The sequence below is a fragment of the Rhipicephalus sanguineus genome, chromosome 9, assembly GCF_013339695.2.
Source record: "Rhipicephalus sanguineus isolate Rsan-2018 chromosome 9, BIME_Rsan_1.4, whole genome shotgun sequence".
NCBI classification, from domain to species: domain Eukaryota; kingdom Metazoa; phylum Arthropoda; class Arachnida; order Ixodida; family Ixodidae; genus Rhipicephalus; species Rhipicephalus sanguineus.
Window position 1 is genome coordinate 29,689,889 of NC_051184.2, and position 22,467 is coordinate 29,712,355.

The window sequence follows — 22,467 nt, forward strand, 5'->3', positions numbered from 1 at the left end:
AAATTGATTGATTGATTGATTACACCACAAATGAAGAGGCATTTCAATTCAATTCTGAACACAGATTTCTTTATCATGCACCAAAGAACACAAGCAGAGTTAAATTTTTGTGTTCGTCGAAATGCAGCCCCCGTGGGTTGTAAATCAAACCTGTGACCTCAGCTGCGGAACACCATGATCCACCATGGTGAGAAATACAGTAAAGGTAAGGCATTTGTGCTCTGAAACTTCATCAGCACGACCAAAGTTTTATAGGCGTGCCCTACACTCTAGGATAGCCTAGCTTTAAATACAGACTGCACCCATTGTGGAGTCTTTGTTCTACAACAACAATAATCATCTGGCTTGCTTTCAATGCCTTTCTCAAAAAACTCTGCATTCACCACTTCCCTACCACGAATGCTATGTCACACAGATAGCGTGCGTTACATTCTTGACCTCGAAGTACCATGCGCACAGCAATTATGCAATGAGTGGCACACAACATAAGATAGGTTATGTTTAATGTCGCAGATGCCCCAAATATGCCCTCTCTTTTTTGAATGCAGGCCCCAGAATCATCACCAACTCCGTATCTGGCATAACGGTTCATAAAAGAAGACCAAGCTCACCTGAGCTTTGTGAACAGAGGCACGGGCTTCAGTGTGAGAGCCACAATCTGCAGCGGGAACCGGTGTGGCAACACTTGGTGGTTCTGGGAGACCATCTGCGACATGTACTGGATATACCTGCAAGGAGGGCGAACCTGTCAAACTAAGCTCAATTGGGGCATGAGTTGAGGTCTGTGAAAGGTGGGAGTCCCATCAGCAAATGTCGAGTGAATCGCAGGCCATGTACTGTTCAACAAAGCATACACGGCTTCCCAAGTTGGCATTTGTCATCAAAACTGCACGAGTACTTGCAGAGCTGCAGCTTGCCAGGTATTGTCACAATCCATACTAGGAGTAGTGCACTGGGCCCTCAAATTCAATGTGATAGGCCCAGTGCAATTCTGCAGCAACGTTCAAATCACACTGCCCCTCATAGGCATGTCACTACACTCAAACCTCGTTATAACGAACACGGATATAACGAATTATCGGTTATAACGAAGTAAATGAAGAATAGCCTTGTCATAGCTACAGTGTTAAAAATAAACGTTTATAACGAATTTTCAAATATAACGAAGTTATTTTCGTGGCAGATGAGACTTTGTTATAGTGAAGTTTGAGTGTACACCAGTGCCTTAGTTTTATAACTACAGTGGAACCTCGATTTCATTACTTTGAGGGGACCATGCAAAACAGTCGTATAATCCAATTCGGTCTTGCCCAGCAAATGGGCACAGACCGCCTCAATAATCCCGCGTCACCAACCTGCACTGCTCCAAAATGACAGCCAAGCATTTAATTGGAAGAGGTGTGATGATATCTTTATTCTCAAGTTTCAAAAAATCTAACGTAAGGCACACATCCTTTCCGATAGAACTAATCCGAAAATAGCCTGTGTACTATAACTGAGTACAAAACCGAAACCACATTGGCAGCATCCTCCTGTAAGAGGGGTCAGGTACAGTGTCATCGCCATCACAAATGGCAACGCAGCACTTTTTGTTACACGTTTGCGAAGGTTTATTTTATGTGTGTGGAGTAAATGAGGTGCAATTAGTGATGTGCTAATTCTTGTATACTATAGATGTAGGGCTAACGCAGAAATTCATCGGTAACCAGGCAGCTTTTGTCAACTTCAATGCATAGAATGGTGCCCGACCTTATCTGGGAAGGGCAGAGGGTGACGGGACACCGGCGAACGGCAAACATCTGCAGGGCCTCTTCGGGGCTGTCAAACAGGTGGCAGAACACCAGGAACGCCGACACCAACACCGCCGACGAACACTTGCCGTCCTGCAGTAAATGGTCCACAAAGGAAATGCAAACAGGACTCGCAGTTTGCGAAATAACACGGTTTACGAAAGAACACCAGATGCACTCGGGAGTTCTGGATTACTTCAGACCACCCGAAGTTTCTTTCACAAGAACATTCGTATCTTCCACAGACCTGTCCTGTAACACACGAGGAAGGTTTTGCAGGAAAAGAAGCCAACTGCTTGTGCACTTCACTACAAGTTGACTGAGAAGCACCTGAAAAGTTGTTCTAACAAGAAAGGTTCAGTAGAGTGGCACTCCACTGGCAACAGCAGTGCAACAGTTAAAGGGGCCCTGGAACACTCTTCCAACTAATCGTTGAATGGCTTTATTAAAAGAGCTTACTGCCTCACGAATCAACTGCCGCAAAAATTTTTAGAATCCGTCAAGTACGAGCGGAGTTACAGGGATTTGTCGCACGCTCCAAGCGCTTTCTCTCTCCTCTCATACTAGCAAGCGTGCTGAAAGCTACGCAGTGAGGGAGATGACAAGGTGGGCAAGAAGACACGTCCCTTCGTCAGCGCTTGTCATGACTTTGAGCACTTTCTTTTGTTTGTTTTTTCTTCGAACGTGCGACTTACTTTCAGCGTGATCGCACGCGAGCGGGCACAAGCGGCATTTTGCGGCAGCCATGGTAACTATGCGGCTCATGATGCTTAAATCAGCCAATGGCCACGGACCATGGACTTTGGGTTTATGGCACCGTCACTTGCATTTATGGCTTCATTTGTCAAGAAAAGAGGGAACGATTTCTAGTCGAGTTTGTGAATTAATTGTAAATTACAGGCCGCGTGCAGCGCTATAATGTCTGGCTCGAGTATTCTCAGGAGCCTCAACTATACCGATCAGCAGCGTTTTCTGACCATGCTGAAAAAGTGTTGCAAGGCCCCTTTAAGGTAACAATAGCCAACAGAAAGGTGCCTCTCAGTGTGCTGATGTGCGGAGCCAATAGGAGCACGGTGCACTTCGCACCATTTGTCAGACCGGCTCCTACTTTTATTGCGGCAGCAATTATATGGACACTCTTGGCAGGTTTTCGCCATCGCCGTAGCAATCATGTTCCATATAAAGTCCAAATCACTAATATCGAGCCGGGCATCGTATGCTATACGTGCTAGAAAAGCATGTGAGCACTGTGGACGAACGTGGCTGAAGCATAGATGAAACGAGCTGGCCATCTCCATCACACGAAAGGCGCATGCAATAACATCACCCCGACGTTGATGGCTCCTCAAGCAGAGAAGAAAGACCCTGCCCATCTTTCATCGGGTAAAGGAGCATGAAGGCGCGTTAGTGGGGAGGGCGGGGGGGGGCGGGGGGCTGTGTTGTTTGAGCAGCAACTGTGAACTTTTATCATAGAGCACGATCACGAGCGATGGTGCACGCAACATCTCGACAGAGATTAGCAGACTGCTCGTATATGTATATGTATATGTATTTCTTTGTGCTGATTTTAAAAGTGCAGTAACTTTTTCTTTGACTCAAATAATTATTGAGATAATTAAAATATTAATTACTATTATTCGGTGAGCAAGAAGATGCGTCCCTTCGCATACCGCATTTCTATTTCAATTTTCTGTTTTGTCATCTTTACGCGATATTGTTATTCTTTAAAATTTCTGTACTTTCAGTAAACCTTCAGGTTCACAGTATGCTGTTTTCTTGTTTTTTTTTTTATTTTGCAATTTCAGTACCTTTTTGTATTACAAAGTTGTTTATGCTGTACTAAACGTTTAAATGCAAATTTTACTGTGACTCTCTGTATGCTATTGCTATTGCTTGATGTAATCCTAAATGCAACTCTTACAGTATTACTCATGTATGTTTAAGTATGATCTTACATGCCCATTTGTACTGTAAACGTCGTATGCTGCCAATGTAAGGGTCTTCAGGGACCAAGTCAAGCTGCCTAGAGCAGCTTTTAGCCCTGAAGACTATCCAGATTTTTCTGGTGAAATAAACTTTGACTTTGACAATAGATAATAATAAACTGGGCAGAATGTTATGTTTATTGCATGAGTGGAAAGCAGAACGAATAAGAATCGAACTGCTGCAAGCAGTTTTCAAATCCAACAACAATTAAAGGGGTGGTGCCACCAAATTTGTGGCTTGCGCGTTCTTTGCTGTAAGCGTTTCCTATAGCTCCAGAAAGCATGATGCACGCACCAAGATTCATGTATTCTCGCTAAATAATTTAATATCGCGTTTTGATGTGGACAACTTTCGGTTTCGGTTTCTGGGCGCTGAGGTTGGGCAGTGACGTAGAAGTGTAGGAGGCGTGGTCACGTGACCACACGAGGCTGTGACGCACTTAGCCAGGAAGCGATCGAAACTCGGCGAGTGATGTAGCAACCGATGCTTTGTCGGTACTATAGTGAACTAGAATATGTTCTAGTTCACTACTGCCGGTACGTACGTTGCGGAAGTGGCGGAGGTCCGGAGCTCACTCACGTTACTACAGCAGATTTGGCGTGACGTCACTACAACTTTCGTTGCCCTTCCTACAGATCTACGTCAGCGTTGGCGCGCTGGCGATGGGTTTCGATCGGGAGAATGGGCATTTAGGTACACTTTGGAAGTGAATTAAAATATATTCTAAACGTCTGCTGTGTCCGACCCTTCGTGTGGAATGTCCTTGCATATAAAGGAAACCCACAACAGGCTTGTTATAGCCTCGAAATTTGATGGCACCACCCCTTTAACAATTTAGCAGCCCATTGAAATTTAGCATTTACAGTACAGCTACTAACGATCAAGAACACAGGCAGTTTAAAAAATATAGAAGAAGAAAAGAAGGAATTCGCTTGCAGCATTTCAAGCTTTATGCATTTAACTTCATACAGCGAAAAACGTTACAGCTGTAGCTATTCTAGAGCTTGAGAAATTGTTGCACCAAACAAGCAGGATGAGTAAAAGCTTGTTTTGAGAAAATGCAAGAAAACAGACAAAGCTCATTTTGAACCACATGTAATAGAAGATATTGAAATATTTTTGTTGGATCATTAGTTGCCACCAGGGACATAACCTGCATGTCTACTACTGCAGCACACGTCATTCAGAAGCAGCATATTGATATGAAAGCCCAATTTTTGTGCTTTTTCTCAATCGAAATATAGCTTGTTTTGGTGATATAAATTGCTGTTGGGGCTGAAGTATCAATCGAAGATGTAAGAAACTTGGTCAGCCCTTGCGACAATGCCTGTATGTTACGAAAATACTAAATTCAGAAACTTGATTTTTTACATGATTTTTCATCTTTAAGACCAGTGTGCCCCCTTAAAGCAGTGTTATGTAGAGTTAAACAAGATCGGACCCAAAAGAGTTAGCTGCTAGTCTTACTTGATATAACATTCCAATTTGTTGCTAACGCATTCATTCCTTCACCCTTGTGGTGAAACTGATTTTTTTTTTTTACATTTCTGCTTTTCCTGTAGGGCCATTGTCGGAGAGGATGGCACAAAAGGAAAAGCAGAACTCGGACCTCTCGAACCACACCAAGACGGTGGCAGTCAGTGGCGTGAAAGATGAGCAATGGCTTCACAACTCCCGTCATTATGGTAAAGTTTTGAGCTTCTTTCTCACTGTCTGTGCAGACGAAATTATTTATTTTTTTTGGTCACTTACAGTGCATTGCAAAATCGTTTTGATACATTTGTAGATTGGGCATTGCAGATGTCGAAATGTTGCCCCAGAATCAATTTTCTTTTATCTGATGGACTCCCAAGACCTGTGCGCCCCCTTATGTCTCTGGGTCCCTTAGAACACAATGTAATTCGTTCTTACCTATGAAGAATTATGCAGGCTCTAGCGAATACAGTCAAAGTTTGTGGCATCGTGGTGTCACAGAATTTGACCCGGCACTGAGTTTTTCGTGTACAACTCCGCCGCCACCCTCACCGAAATCTGCAATTCATAACAAGCTTCACTTGAAAAAAGAAGTGCGACTCACGAGGCAGTGGACGACGCACACATTACGGGCGTCCTGGTTCAGGTAGGCCAGCATGGAGCGGCACAGGTTGAACAGGGTGTGCAGGGGCGGGGCCTTGCGTGCCAGCCAACCCCGCTCGGTGACCTTGCAGTCGAACTTGGCCGACGAATAGGCACGGCCCGAAACGTTGTAGATGGCGTAGTGACCGCGGTGTCGGGCGTCCAGCAACGTCCGCACGTCCTCCACGTGGTTGCGGTACGCGGACTCCAGCCCTTCCGCGGGGTATGACATAACTGCCGGCCATCACGAGAAACAGTAGGACAACAAAAAAGTTAGGAGCCCTTCCCCTACCAGGAAAATGGAGGCAAGCAAAGCTTGGCGTGTGCCCGAGCCTGACAATCCACTTTTCTTTCTTTCTTTTTATCACATTGCACAATGATCCCTCTTAAATTTTTCCTACCTCCATGCCAGGAATTGGACCTTCACCCACGTGCTTAGCAGTGCAACACTTCAGTTGCTACAGGCAACAACGACGGTTGTGCATGAAACGAAGTGCAACAATGAAAGGCAACAATGAAATGTGGCAACGTGTAATGATAATGACAAGTGACCTAGATAAAAGATCAGTTTTCCATATCAGAAACTGCTGATCGCCAACAAGCTCACAATCAAGAGAGCATTAGTTAATGGAAAACGGCGCGTACAAATACGCATCTGGTCAGCACACCTTCGAGGGCCTATTTGTGTACACCTGCATTTTTGTAGACACGCCAGCGCCGGATTTTCTGCGAACTACGCCACCGTCACTACCGAAATATATGTCTTAGAAGCTTCGCTTAAAAGCTGTTGACTGACTGACAGCTCAAGTGACTTCTCAATTCAGTGAAGAAATCGCACACAAATGACATTTTCACCCAAGTGTCCATAAACTGAAAGGAAAGAGTTCAAGGCAGGTCATGCAATTCATTAACAAGGTAATCAGTAGGAAAATGGTTGCCAAGGAAGGAGAATCCAAATCATAATGGTGAATACAGCCGAGAGAACATAAAAATCAACTGGCTGAATGACAGCTCAATTAATTGATTTCTCAACTAAGCGAAGTAATAGCAGAAAAATTAAATGCTTAAAGACACGTTTATCTATTGAATAAAGTAGTAGTGGGACAGGTCATGCAATCGACAGATAAGATGTGAGAAAAACATTTGCCAGGGAAGGGGAAACCCCAATGATAACGGTGAACATCGTACAGTAAAAGGCCCCACAAGCAATCAAGTGCTCACCCGCAATTCTGCTTGTGATGTAGTTGAAGTCCAAGTCAGCCTTGCCCATCGTCCTGAAAGAGAGTGAAACAAATATTAGAAAAGAACGTAATGTGGGTGAAAGAAAAAGAAGGGAACGACGATGCCAAGTCCTAAAAGGGCCCTGCAACACTTTTCCAAGTAATCATCGAATGACCTCACTATTGGCATAGGCATGCACAGGGTTCCCCATCAGAGGAGGAGGGGGGAGGGGGGGGGGGCGAAGGTTCATCACAGCGTCCCTGTCAATGTATAGGGCAGATTTGCCCCCCCCCCCCCCAACTTAGGTGACTGGGGGAGCCCCCTGCCCTCCCCCCTTGCACATGCCTATGACTATCGGAGTTTATTGCCTCGCGAATCGACTGCCGCAAAAATTTTTAGAATCCGTCAAGTACGAGGGGAGTTACAAAGATTTGTCACACGTTTTAAGTACTTTCTCTCTCCTTTCCTCCCAGAGAGCGCGCTGAAAGCTACGCAGAGGAAGGGACGACAAGAGGGCAAGAAGCTACAGCCATATATCAGCACACATCATGACCTCGAGCACTTTCTTCTCTTTCTTTCTTTGAATGCACAGCTCGCGTTCAGTGTGATCCCTGTCGCTCAAAAATAACAAGCTTAAGTTGCTCCTTTGGCTAGTCTTTCCTGAAGTAGCCAATGAGCGTCAAAGAGGGAGGGGGCAAGCAAGAAATTGGAACCAAGGCAGCGTGTGTCACTCACTGTTGGGCCATGTGCATGACCTTGGTGGAAGTGTCACCTAGACGCTTGAGCAGGCTACCAGCGCCGCCACGCAGCGACGTCAAGAGGCCTGCGCTGCCCCAGCCTCCTTCCGCTGCCGATGGAGGAGGAGGAGCAGCCGCGGAAGGCGCTGTGCCCCCATGGACATTGAGGCTCGGCGGCGGTGGCCGGCTGGGCGGTGCTGCGAATGGCAGAACGAAAAGTGGGTTGTGGCAAATCACCAACCCTAGATAAACGGTGATGGTAGGCAAGTGGCCATGGCAGTTCAAAGTGTTGCTGTGTAGAACTGTCAAATAGGCAGAAGTTCAGGGGAAGATGGAAGCCACACGGGGTTTCGCTGGAGCTGCCGTTTCGACAAGTGGACTTGTCTTCTTCACGGCTGCAACGGCTTTCCTTAGTGCGTGGGAAGGAAAGCAGTTGCAGCCCTGAAGAAGACAAGTCCGCTTGTCAGAACGTCGGCTCCAGCGACACCCCGCATTCCCGAATTTTTCAACTGTGTAGAACTGTGGGAGACAGTGACAAAAATTTCAGCCATTTCCATACTGTGAAACCCCTCGGAAAGCAAAGCTGGCAAGCACGCGAGTGTATGTGATTGGCTAGCAAGATCACGCTATGTCATGAATCTGCCGCTAGATTTGAAATATGCGTGCTCGCACATTTCGAACATATCATCATCATTTTAGGCATCATCGTTTTGCTTTATTTATTTATTCACTCCCCCCTCTGGTCACAGACCTGCGTGACGCCTACTGCTACTGCTGTACTGCTGCTACTGCTACTGCTGCTACTACTACTACTACTACTACTACTACTACTACTACTACTACTACTATGACGACGATGACGACCGTGGCAGCACAGGGTAGACTCAGTAAATGTAACAAGGACAGAGAAAGATGGTGCAGTAGGGCTCCAGCACCCAAATTGACACATGGCAAAACGAAGATCACACCAAACAAATTCAGGTTGTTGTCTATTCCGCTCGAGGCTCCATATATGTGGACGTAACTTGCTTTTGCCAGTTCTTTGGACTAGTGGAAAGAGCAAGATACATTGCACACAGGATAAATTGAACCTTCTGCATAATCACTGGGTCTTTACTTGACCTCATGTGCTGCGTATGACTGCAGCTGACCACCTTGGCAGCAGCACTACAATGGTGGACGGCTCGGTCGATGTGCCGCGTTCCAAGACCAATGTCAAAAGTATTATTGTTGTGCATGCACTTCGAGCCTATGATAGGATTCTTCTTATGTAAAAATGAAACATGACTGACTGCAGAATAATAAAATATTTCGTTACATGCTAATTGGGATGAAATACTAAAATTCGCACAAAACAACATACTATATTACTTTATTTTCTTGGAATGTAATAATCATCATCATCAGCCTGTCTACGCCCACTGCAGGGCAAAGGCCTCTCCCATGTTCCGCCAATCAACCCGGTCCTGTGCTTTCTGCTGCCACGTTATACCTACAAACTTCTTAATCTCATCTACCCACCTAATTTTCTGTCTCCCCCTCAAGCGTTTGCCATCTCTTGGAATCCAGTCAGTTACCCTTAATGACCACCGGTTATCCTGCCGACGTGCTACGAGCCCGGCCCATATCCATTTCTTATTCTTGATTTCAACTATGATGTCCTTAACCCCCGTTTGTTCCCTGACCCACTCTGCTCTCTTCCTGTCTCTTAAGGTAATGTAATATCGAGTGCCTAAGAACTATGTTTTGTAATTTGACACACAGTGGATCAAAATTCGCACCTGATGGGGCTGTGTACATATAAGAGCGTCGTTGGATTGGGCATAATGAAGTCAATACTGCTGTTACAACAATGGATAGCCCTACATGGGCCAGCCCTAGCCAACATTAGCGGCCATTTAGCCATACTTAGCCAGCGCTACGCAAAAAGGCGTGTCACTCACTGGAAGTGGAGTTGGCCACGCTATGCGGGGCTGCAGTAGTGTCGCCCTGGGATGCGCCGCTCGTCACCGGGCTCGATCCGCGCAGCCCTGGCGAGCTCTCCAGCTGCACGTTCTTGGCCTCGCCCATCTCCTGCAGTCGCTCAGCCACGTCGATGATCGTGGGCCGCGATGTGGGGTTCACCTGAAGCATGCCCCCTGCGAGCCCAGCAAAACAAACAAGGTTCACACAACAGAGTTGTATGTGCGTAGATATGATAGGCCACAGAGGTAATTAACGGATTAATTAATTAACCAATTGATTTCTGGAGTTTTAAGCCCTAAAACCACAATATAATCACGAGGGACGCCATAGTGGAACTCCAAAAATTTCGACCATATGGCGGTCTTTAACGTGCCCCAACATCACAGAGTACACGAGCATCTATACTAACGGACAACTTTTCTTGGAAGTGAAGCGAAGGCTACAGAGCCAAATCAAGCGTATCCTACCGCGAATGAATGTAGTCCTACAATTGCGTCCGTATTTTCTATGAGATACAAAAATGACTCCTTTATTTTTGACGTGTCGCTCTTTAAGACAGGACGCAACACACACTAGTGAGATATTTGTATTTACTTCGCTTTATATATTTGTCACATTGCGTTTTTGCACCCGTAAGAAAGTCCCACCTTTTACGTGTAGTACCTTGAACACTCAGTGGTGTCTGCGTTGGTATGCACTGCTGACTGCGTGCAGCCATCACCTTCCACAGCGGTACAAGACGCGCACCAAACCGAACCACTTCGCGTAGGAGTACATGTGAAGAAGCTCCACCCCTGTAGCTTACCCTTCATTGCCAAGAAAAGTTGTCCGCGAGTATAGCATTTCACCTTCATCGATATCCAAACGCCGCGGCTGGGATCCCATCCGCAACTTTCAGGTCAGCAACCAAGCACCGTAACCACTGCAGCACCGTGGAGGATAGGCCGTGAAACTACAGCCAGCAATTTGCTGTTTGTAAAATGGGGGGGTTCACTGAGACATGCTCTCGCAAATAAGAGAGCTGTTCTCTCAACTACCAAAGAGTTTCTACAGCCAGGCTCTCAATTAAAAACAATGTGGGACGTTTGCACTAGGTTGCGCAAAGCTTGGCAAGGCAAAGCTGGTTAATCCTCAGCTCATCGTGCTGCAGCACGGGAATCACAACGGGGATTGGATCCAGCGTGCTTGGCCGAAGAAGCAGCAGCCAAGAGACGGCAACGGGCGGATCCAGAATGCACGCAAAGCTTGCCACCCTGAATGTGTTGAAATCGCTGTCCCTGAGCCACGGTGTAAGAAACTGTGGCAGTTGCTATGGCGACGGCTGCTCCTCGGCACGTGGCTTGGCTATTTTTAGCACAGGAACGGTGCAGCAGGGTTTCTTGTTAACGGACGTCTTTCTGCCAGCTTTGACAACTTCACTGTTAAAATAGTCAACACATCATCTGAAGAGATGCCTCATTGAGTGTAACGAACTAAGCTCTTTAATAAGCCAGAGCTAGCTAAAGCTACCTCATGCGTTACATATACCTTGCACTGCTCTATTTGCAGCCCCGTACTGTTACACACAGGACCATACAAGACATACATGTGCCTTGCATTCCTATGTAAAAGTTTACAGCGCAGTAAACGGAATGCTGCCATGCCAACTAGCCTGAGTCGAAGCCTCACTGCACCTTGCAAATAGAATGCTTCCACCATTGCTACTGCTTGTAGAACCAATCAAGTTCACTTGTAGAGCACATCTGCACCCTTAATTCTTTCCATACCGTGGGGGAATAAGGTCTTTTTTGTAGGTTACACTAGATCATTTTTTGCTGAAGGAACTACTGGACCTAATATTTTTTTTACGTAATACATCAATGAAAGGCAGAACGAATTAACTTTTCACTCATACAAGTTCCATTAACGAGATGTATGTTATGCGAGCGATATAAATTGCCAAATTAAAGATTACAGGACAAAACTGAACAGATTTTGTAAAGACAAGCTTCTAACTTCTAATAAAAACATATAACAGGAATTCTGAGATATATAAAATGTACTGTCATCTAATAGGCGACATTCGTGAAAAATTCAAACTTTTTCTTGAACAGAACATTCCTAATAAAAATCTCACTGTAACCACTAAAATGGGGCGTGTCATGCGACAAGGCAGTTCCTCAATGTAAGGCATAGCGTAACATCGCATGTCTTGCATTAAACTCTTGTTTTTGCTTGGTTTTCTTGTCCCACTTGCATTTCTTACAGTTTCTAGAAGTTTCCACCCTGGCAGGCTGGTGCTGAAACACAACCTCAGACAGGCTGAAGCCGAAAACGAAGCTGACTGATGTTACGGGCTGGTTTGCATCGTCGTTGCAGCATCCTCAGACTTGCTGCTGCTCATTAAATCGATAAAATAAGCCACAAACACGCCGAAATGCCGATATCTACGATCTTTCGAAGCACGTGCGCGCCGCATCTGGCGGCGGCATTTTCTCTTTCCTCTAAGACAATCGCGCAACTTTGGAATGCATTCTAAAATCAAGGCCACATGGGAAAAAAAAGCAAACTACACAAAAAAAATACTGTAGTTCTTCTCCTTCACGACAGATGGCGCGGCATGTCTGTGAACGGCACGGAATGTCTCAAAAGCATTAATTCAAACTATCGATAGCATGCCATCAATGCATTATGGGCGTGGTACGGAAAGAGTTAAACGGCCTCGTTAACACTTTCTGAACACAGAAAACATTGCCGATCTGTAGACAAGGCTTCCCTGAACGCGCGAGTCAAATATTATTGTTCTACATGCAGCAGGGAGTTTAAGATTTCATAGCAAGCATCCAACAGTAAGGTCAATCTACAATAACTTAGGTGCTGCAAGACTGCCGTTTCCAGTGCTCCTCTGTGTAGGCATCATGCTGAAGTTCTCAAATGCACTGCCAAACAAAGAAAAAAAACTGATCATAAGAGGAATCAATCTGGAATGTTCTTTCGAAGTAAACATAATGAATAGAGGCCGGATTTTTAGGCATTAAAAAATCGTGTTTTAGGCACCAAAGATAGGCACGCAAAATGACGCTTTAGGCCTCCGATATCGTAAATATACACACAATAAATTTTTACATAAATGCAAATAATTTCAAAGGAAGACGTGCGTGACCTCTATCTATGACAGGAAAAAAAGATTTTGCGCAGCTTTTACTAAGTCGCGCAAGGCTAGGTCAAAACGGAGCTGGTGGGCATATCGCTGGTCCTGGCTTGGCTAGGCTCTTACGCTCTCACCTGTCTCTTTACCGTAACCCCTTGCTATACTATAAATGGCTGTGCTTGCTCTCTCTTTTTTTTGTATCTTTTTTTGTGTCTGTTTCGTTTTACCTCTTTCTCTCTGTTTATTTCTTTGTCTTTCTATCCTTTTTTCTCTCCATTCTTCTCCTTTCTATGTTTTTCTTTCTCTCTCCTCCGTTTCTATTTTTCTTTTTTTCTTTCTCTCTCTCTCTATACTCGTTCTCGCCTTCTCCTTTCCCTCCTCTTCACCCTCACTTCCATCTCCCACTCCCTTGCTCTACTATACTATACAAGGCTATGCTATGCTCTCCTAGCGTGCCTGAATTGCTGAGTGGGTTACGATGCTTGCCTTCGGATCGTGGCGACGCGATTGAGAGCTTTCCGGTTCATGATGACGATAATTTTCTATCTACGACACACCGCAAACCTCGACCATAAGAGCTCTGCTGTAAAAATGTTCTTGTTTAAGGTGGTACACAGGCGCCAACGATTGAACATTGCCGTGCAACTGTCCTTTGTTCAGCGCGGTTTGCAGAATACAGTCTTTCCACTTATTCTGTGGCATGGTGAGTCAAGTGTCTACTGTAGAATCAACACATTTCTCTATCTTTCTTTTCGGCATGACTGAGAAGGGCAGAGGAGGAGCAGATAGACCAGGAGACTAAAAGACCAGAAGGGAGCGATTCATCCTGTGGTGCGGTCGACACGCGTAGAGCCAATTTCTCACCTTAAAAAGTAAATTACAAACTAAACAAAAGTCGCGTGGACATCACATTTCTTTCTTTTATTGCTCTCCAGTCTACCCTCACGGTTCTCCATGGTTTCGCATTCGCCAACCGCTCGCACCATGTCAGCGCGGCAGCGTATGCTCACCGGCGCATCCCATTTCACTGCTGCAAGCGATTGTTTTCCGCAAGTTCGCTACACTAGAGGACTAGATTGAACCTCATGCAGTTCCGGACAGTCAATGTTGCCCGGTAACATGAATAACAGTCTCAAACTGAACTCAAAAGTGAAATTTGAGGCTAAATAGTGTTCATATAGGCGCTGATTTTGAAAATAGGCATTTATAGGCACTTATATGCATTTAGGCACAAGTGCCAAAAATAGGCATTTATAGGCCCTATAAGAACACTATAAAAGCCCTTCTTAGCCTCCCATTCATGCTCATATATCAAAGTGGCATGATAGGAGTGCAAGGAACAAAATAGGCATTTGCCTAAAATCCGGTCTCTAGTAATGAAACTAAAACTTTTTTACTTTGGTCATTCCGTGTAAGCTACCAGTTCAATGGAGCAAAAGTTAATGATACTCAGATTACCTTTTTTTTTTGCCAAGACAAAATAAGACTGTCTGCGCACAAGTTGTACGCTTCAGGTTAAAGCGAAATTGCAAAGAGAGCTTAAGCGAGCCCTGCAACACATGGTCAGAAAATGCTGCCGATCGGTTGTCGAGGCTCCTGCAAACATGCGAGCCAAACATAGCACAACACGCGGCATGGACTTGACAATTCAATTTCAAAGTCAGCTAGAAATCGCTCACTTCTCTCGACAAAAAGATGCCATAAACTAAAATGACCGTTCCATAAACACAAAGATCCTGGCCATTGGCTGATTCGAGCATCGTGAGCTGCAGTTACCGCAACCGCCGAGGGATGCCGCGACGTGCCCGCGCTGCACTCTATAGTGCTAGAACTACACACAGTATAGAATTACACCAGTGTGTTCGCAATCATACTGAAAGTAAGGCGTGCAGTGAAAGAAAAAAAAAAAAGATAAGACGCTCAAGGTCATATGTGCGCTGACGTACGGACGTACCTTCTTGGCCCCCACTGTCATCCTCCCATGCACAGATTTCAGCACGCTCGCTGGTACAAAGGGAGAGAGAAAGCGTCTAAACCATGCAACAAATCCCTGTAACTACACTCGTACTTGATGGATTTTAAAATTTTCTGCAGGAGTCAATTCGTGAGACAATAAATTCCTTTTATGAAGTCATTCAATGATTACTTGAAAAAGTCTTGCAGGGCCCCTTTAAATAAGTTGTATTAAAGAGACCTCACTGATGTTCGTACACCTCGGACGAAACCAGAAGTCGTCAGTAACTTAAGGGTACTAACAACAGCAGGAAAGAAGCACAGTTCCTGATGACTATTAGCCACACGTCACCGTCTTATAGAAAGAAGTGCAACATCCCACCTGAAATAACCCTACAGGCCATTACAGGAAAGCCTTCGGCGAGGCTCCAACCGGCACAGCACGAGCACCACGACAGCATGCTCGCAATTTCTTCAAGAATCCTATCGATCATGACGAGGCGTAGGCAAGATTTTTAGAAGCCCGAGCACCACAGAAGAAGGGAGGCCAAGGACACACTGCACGGAACGGCACACGTCTCCCGCACAACTGCTTGCCAGTAGAGAACAGCAAAGACCACTCGCTGCCAAAAGACGGCAACGGTAAAAGCCGAGAAGGGCCGGAAATGCGACAGAGGCGCCCTACACGGCAGCCCTAACGCTTCAGTTCCACTTTTTCCGTGCACTACTGCAAGCACTGGCCATAGAAACAAACTAGCGTAATACTTCAGGAATTCAGTCACATACAGGTATACCGTGACATGCACTTGCATGCTTGTATGAACCGGTACGCAAAGTTCAGAAAGTGGCCAGCCTTCGAAGGACAGAAATTGGGATGAAGACGATTCAGAAGAGTTTATATAAGAGGGCACGAAACGTTGCTGTGCCATCCTGCACATTTCAACAAGAAGCAGCTTCAGCCTTGGCAATGCTGCACAGAACTGCTTAAGAGCAGCCCGGATGGCACTCGGCATGTGACAGACAGGCTAATGACGCTTAAAAAGAAAAAAAAGAAAGAATGCAGGGTCATGAAGTGGTGACAAGGGGTAAAAAAAAAATTGCTACACAGAAGCAAAACCAAGACGCCTTCTGAACTCGCCCGCAGTTAGCGAGAGTGCTGCAAACTGCAGCTGACGAGCAAGAGAACAGGAAAAAAACATAGCAACGGCAGCAAAACAAAGACCCCATCCACGAGATCCCGTGACACGTCACATGACTGCAAGAGGATTTTGAAAGGAAGAAAGACAACGGCGGCAGCTATGGAAGTTCACAGTTACAGCTGATGGCGTACAGCGGATGACAGCTAGATGCTGCTGCCTAGCTGCCAACTCCAAAAGGTGTCTGAATTCAAGGTCGGAAGTGCGTAACAATGACGTCAATGCCGCATTAGTGCCACACACAAAAAAAAGAGTTGAAGACAGAGCAGGGGATTTGCATGCACTCACGTATGAGATCGTGGAGGATGTCAAAGTTGGTGTTCCCAGGGGGAATGCTGTAGTTTGCGTTGAGGATGCGGAGCTTGGACGAGTCCGGGAACGGGTGCTCGCGGAAGCACAGGAGGAACAGGACACAGCCCAGGGCCTGTATCGACGAGGGCACGCGTGCAACGAGAGCGCATCAATGAGCGCAGGCACCTTTCTTCGGGAAGAGGTGCAGTATTACTCAACAAAAACAGAACTGGACTGTTTGACAACAGCTCCCTAGCACTATACGGTATTGTCTATGGTTAGAGGAAGCGCGCTGTACTGTGCCACCAATTATCATTAAGACATCACACTAATGCTAGCAAAACTAATCTTTGTTTTGGACGACTTTACATCCAGTTAATCAATATCAGCCACTTCTTTCAGATAAAGGTAAGTAAATGTTCAAATTACTCTGACTTTCATTAAAGGCCAACTTCGGAGATTTTTCGAGGTCAATGGATCTCAATAAAATTCGCTGGGTACGTACGCTCCTTTGCATGTTTCTGTCATTTATGCCAAATTACAGGCTGGAGATATGCGCAGATTCTTTACAAATTAATTTTATTGATTGCCCCGACTCTCCCGCCTGGCTTCCCATAATTATGGGCAACATTGTGCGTGTGACACCATTCAGGGAAAAGCGACGAAACCGATGTACCACTAAAGCGTCTGTTGTCCACTGGGCAACGATTGTTTGTTCGGCCAGCGCTTCGTTGCTTGGGCATGCGAATTTCAGTTCCTTGTGGGCATGCGTGCGATGGGTGGCAAGTGGTGTTGCACTGTGGGCTGCACATGATTACCCTTAACAGTCACGAAATATTCACAGCTCACAATTACCCTTCGTCTCCATAGCGGAGTGTTTTAGCTAGCAGTGCCGGTTTACCGCACGTAAAGTAAGGTAATACCGCACCGGCTGAAGAGTGCACGTGCTTGAACATTGTCGCATGGAAACACTTTCCGTCCACCGTGACCGGGCCTATCCATATATGGTAAGCCGCGCATCGTGCGAGAAGTGGCTTGTACTTGGCTTATATTAAACTTCATCGACCCTACCAATGTGATGTGAAACGCCGCTATCCACAAACTTGTGCATTCTTCCCATAGCAATATTAAACAGCATTAGTTTGTACATAAACTTCTTATATAATAACTGCGGGGGTTTAACATCCGAAAGCCATGATATGATTATGAGAGACACCGTAGTGGAAGGCTCCGGAAATTTCGACCACCTGGGGTTCTTTAACGTGCACCTAAATCAGCGTACACGGGCCTCAAACATTTTCGCCTCCATCGAAAATGCAGCCGCCGTGGCCAGGATTCGATCCCGCGACCTTCGGGTCAGCAGTCGAGCGCCATAGCCACTAGACCGCCATGGCGGGGCTGTCCATGAACTTCTTAAGAGTTCACATTTTACCCAATCGCAGCAGCCACAAACTACAGCCACCTGGAAAGGTGGTGCCATCTAGCAGTTGAATGCGCAACCAGGAGAGCACATAACTAAGTAGGCGTATTCTACTTCATCGAATAGGAATGGCGATTTCAGTTGGCCTCCAAATGCATTCGAATCGTACCAGTCATTGTCCGACAGTTTCGAGGAGCTTGTGACCATGACACGGTCTATCACAGACAAGGTACGGCTGTTGTGGCGTGGTTACCTTTCTGCTGAGCATGTGCTCTTTGCCGCTTTTGCAGCTTTCATACTCTGCACTGGCAACACCAGCATGTTTTGCACGATATCCGGTTTTTACCAGCTTTTATGTCATGCAAAGAAAGTACTGCTCGGTTGGGTTTCGGTTTCGGTGTTGCGTTTTTTGCTTATTTCAAACTACTGTCCAATTTGCTAAGTATTTCCACTATCGGGCCTGTGACAGGAGCGTCTCAGGAACACAGAAGCACCATCACTTTGACATGGTCGAAAAATCACCGGAACTGGCCTTTAACAGCAACTCTTAGTACTGAGTACGTAGCATTTGTAATGGTGTTGTGCTGCACGCATAAGAGCTCCAAGTTTTTCATACAGCACGTGCACGGAACTTCTGCTCATGCTCACTACACAAAGCACAGCACTAAACCTTGCTAGTTACTAGCTGTTCCCTTGAACAATGAATGACAATGTCCATAATACCTACACCCCACTTGCCAACATGCCAATTTATAAAGCCATGCACGTTTTAAAAAGCTCGTCTCAAGCACCGACTTTTTGTGGGATATGTATGCCCTTTATTAACAACAATTCAGTTACGTTGCAGTGGTGGCATGAGCTACGACATATGCTATAGCAGGGATCTTGATTATTAGGTGCAGAAACAGTGCTACAACAGGATGCAGAAGAATGAGCATGCAAGCAAAACGACATATTGTGCATATGAGCGTTCTTGCATAGCAACGTTTTAGGAACAGAACATGACAATTCTTGATGGCACAGTGACAAGGAAATGCAATACCGGTGCCACACGGGAACTTCTCATCACGATCAGGGTAGATCAAGACCAGATTTCTTGATTGCAACCAACAATGGTCACTGCTACACTGTCCATCTAATCGGTTTCGAATTTAATGCAGGCGTCAGCTAAGTCACAATCTGGCAGCCAGGTCGCGATGCACAAATCGCGATCATCATGATCCCAATAGGGCCTGATCATGATTAAATGTGACCGCGTAGGTGCCGATGATCCAGATCAATCTAATCTGGAGCAGTCTTGATCGTGATTACAGATGCTCGTGTGACAACACTATTAAACAGTAACAGCTGCTTCACATTAATCCTGGTCTGACATATATGCTGTACACAGGAATGAATGAAGGTACTAATTTAATGATGGATTTTTGCTTTTACGAAACTACAGAGATAAGAAACAAGGAGCAAAGGTCAAAGGTGAAAATAAGAAGACCCTCACCCAAATGTCCATGGCTTCGTTGATGGGGTAATTGTTGTACGTGTCCAACACTTCTGGCGGCCGGTACATCGGAGTCGTGTTTTTACACATCTGTCGCGCAGAAGCAAGTAAGAGAAAAAAAAAGATATCTAACATGAAGCAGCTTTCGTCGAACATGAAATGCATAGAGTTAAAAGTACAATAAGAGACCCATGTTTAGTACGCTACACGTACACGGTTCTGGAAATTTTCTGATATACAGTAGGCTCTCGTTAAACAGAACCTGCAGGGACCAGGAAAATATGTTTCACCTAACAGGACTTCCATTTACTAAGAAATAATAGAGGTGCAGAATACAAGTACGAAACCAATCGTATCGGAGGCAGACGTTCCATTTAAGCCGCAGTTCCGTTTAAGAGATTTCCATTTACTGAGAGTCTACTGTAATCTTGAACATCATGAAACGTTCGTCAAAAGCACAAAAAGATTTATTTAATCAAGTGGGCAGTTCGTTCACATTAGCATACTTCAAGGACTGCAAATAATTGCAAAAAAATGAAAAAAGAGAGGTAAGGACTGCCTCCACAAGCGACATACAGAATTCTCCACACAGCTTCTGCCATTATATGTTAAAGGTCATCTAATAAGGCTGCAGGATGAAATTTATAGGACTTTTCCTCACTTTAACCCTTTCGCGACTGGAAGAAAAGAAGAAAAACGTGCCAAAATTACCGAAAAACTTTTTCTCTCTCAATTTGTAGAGCTTTCTTTTTTTGAATAAAACGGTACCATTCTTTCAATTTTTTCCATTCTTTCCATTCTTTCAACGCATTTTTTGGAAAAAATTATTTTTTTTGATTTAGCATTTTCATGCACCCTGTCTATTCAAGAGTATTTAGCAAAAAGAATTACGTTGTTACCCTAGGCCGTTCAAGAGTTAACAACTATTTTTCCAACCCCTCCTAGATGGATCCAAAACTGAAACTGAAGGTTTCCGATTTCAAAGCACCTGCCACCTTTCTACTACAGAGCTGCGGGGACACTGCCCCACTCTGTTGTTTACACTACCATACCTGCCAACCTGGCGACATAGAAATTAGTAAAACTTTCATGCGGTGGAGGGAGGGGGGGTGTAGCCAACCCACTTTTTATTGCGATAGCAAATATATGGACAGTCTCGACGGGTTTTTGGCATCGCCGTCATGTCCTTCCGGTATGAAGTCCAAATTGATAAGATCCCCCCGCGCATTGTATGTTCTACCGCGGGGTAAAAGCGCGCGAGCGGGGGCGACGAACGCGGCCGAAGCAGAGTTCAAACGAGCCGGCCCATTTCCGTCGATCGGAGGGTGCATGCGATAACGTCACCCCGCTCGGGAGGCCTGCCGTCGAAGCCGACAGGAAATGTGGCGCTCTTCTTTAATGAGCCTTAAAAGACGCGGGGTGGGGGGGGGGGGGGTCGCGCGAGAAGCAACTTTGAACTTTGAATCTAAGGGCGCGGTCGCGATCGCTGGCGCGCGCTATCTCGAAAGCTATCACAGCGGGCGGCTCGTAAACCCTTCTACGTGCTGCGCTCTCAACGCGAAGTGATTATGCGGAGAGCATCGCTCGCTGGAGCGGCCGTATTCTCTTACAACTGCGTTTTGTAGTTACGCGAGATCGGATACAAAACAGTTAGCTGCCAGCCTCACTTCGTGTAACACTACAATTTGTTGCTATCGCATTCATTGCGTCGCCCTTGCGGTGAAACTGTGACTTTTTTTTGTTTTCAAGTTCGGAGGGTTTTGCCTTTGGTGACAGGCTTAATCATGTTTTTGCAACCATAAGTAAAAACGGTCAGAGAGTAATCAGCAACAACTCAATTGGGCAACAATTTATTTTTGCAGTGACTTTACTGTTGCGGACTTTGTGCCCGCTTCAGAAAGTTCTCCGTGTAGCTTTGCTCAAAGCAAGTTCCACTCTGGTGCCCTTTCACCATCAGCAGGCTCTCGAGAGTTTCTTCACAGACAAGATGAGCAAAACTCCGTTCGAGTTTTGTTGACAGTGCTGAATATTCTCTCGCATTCCGCATTACTGTGGGGAATGGAGAGAATGCCCAGCATAACCAATAAAATTCTGTGGAACCTGAGCGATCCATCAACACTTCGAACAGCTCCCAAACGTGCCCACTGCACGTCGCACCTGGGTTTAAACATAGCAGTCCTACTGCGTCGGACGCGGCAGCCGGTCATACGAAAAGCGACACGAACAATGTAGTCCTCACCGCCGACCAGCGAACAAAGCCCACTGCCACATGTTTGCGCTTTGCGAACACGCCAAGGCGGTATGGATTCGTAGCCACCCGCCGAGAAGACGACAGAAGTCGCTAAATGTTGAAGCAGCTGCTGCTGATGATGATAACACAGCGCCGTTTTCGGGGCCTCCGCGACTAACTAGCTACAGCAATGCGCAGTGGCTGATCACGAAGGCCACGCTGTTCTAATGAACTTTTAATTTTTTTTTATCGGAAATGATATGGTTTCCGTAAAATTTCAGCTAACATTCGTAAAATCGTAAGCGAGGTCGAAATTCGTACATTTTACGGAAAATTCGGAAGAGTTGGCAGGTATGCACTACGCACATTTGCATTTGTTTGTCTGTGCTTTTAGTACCCCATTTCGAGCTCTGTGATTTAGTTCTGGCCTTTCAATGAGAAAGTTATAGTACTCCATGAAATGTGACAAAGTATAAGACGAAAAGGAAGCGTCAACGCAAGTTAGGGAATCAATATACGAAGCATGAAAACGCTGTGGAGCACGTGGCTGTGAGTCAGCTGAAGACGCAGAACGAGATAGAAAAAAGTGCGTACTTCAGCTTGCTTCAAAGGAGGGTCCAAGCTATGAGTTTGGTAAATTTCAGACATACTGAATGCTTCTTTATTACATGGACATTCCCTTCAAATCTTTGAAGCCATTTTTCTCAAAACATAATTTTTTGCACCTTACAGCTATGCGAACAGTGATAACCTTCCCTGTAATAAATATTTTCGCATAAAACTTCGTGCACAATTTCTTTATAAATGAACTGTGCATTCAAGCAGAATGACTGAAAATGAGCAGCAACTTTTTGTACCATGGCCAACTGTGTGAAAAACAAACCTGGCAGACCAACTTTACCAGGCTTTTTATGATAGCACATCTTAGTTTAGAGATG

The 22,467-nt window shown here is 45.5% G+C and overlaps 1 protein-coding gene across 1 annotated transcript in view; it reads right to left on the reverse strand.

The window, feature by feature from the left end:
- Positions 1-22,467, reverse strand: part of LOC119405416 (cyclin-G-associated kinase) — a 54,588-nt gene that overhangs the window by 16,462 nt on the left and 15,659 nt on the right. Inside the window, exons 7-14 of the mRNA XM_037672254.1 lie at positions 19,300-19,389; positions 16,382-16,517; positions 9,793-9,987; positions 7,848-8,046; positions 7,113-7,165; positions 5,854-6,125; positions 1,750-1,883; positions 612-728 (exon numbers count right to left, since the gene is read on the reverse strand). Coding sequence (XP_037528182.1) covers positions 612-728; positions 1,750-1,883; positions 5,854-6,125; positions 7,113-7,165; positions 7,848-8,046; positions 9,793-9,987; positions 16,382-16,517; positions 19,300-19,389 — 1,196 coding nt within the window. The remainder of the gene's footprint in view (positions 1-611; positions 729-1,749; positions 1,884-5,853; positions 6,126-7,112; positions 7,166-7,847; positions 8,047-9,792; positions 9,988-16,381; positions 16,518-19,299; positions 19,390-22,467) is intronic.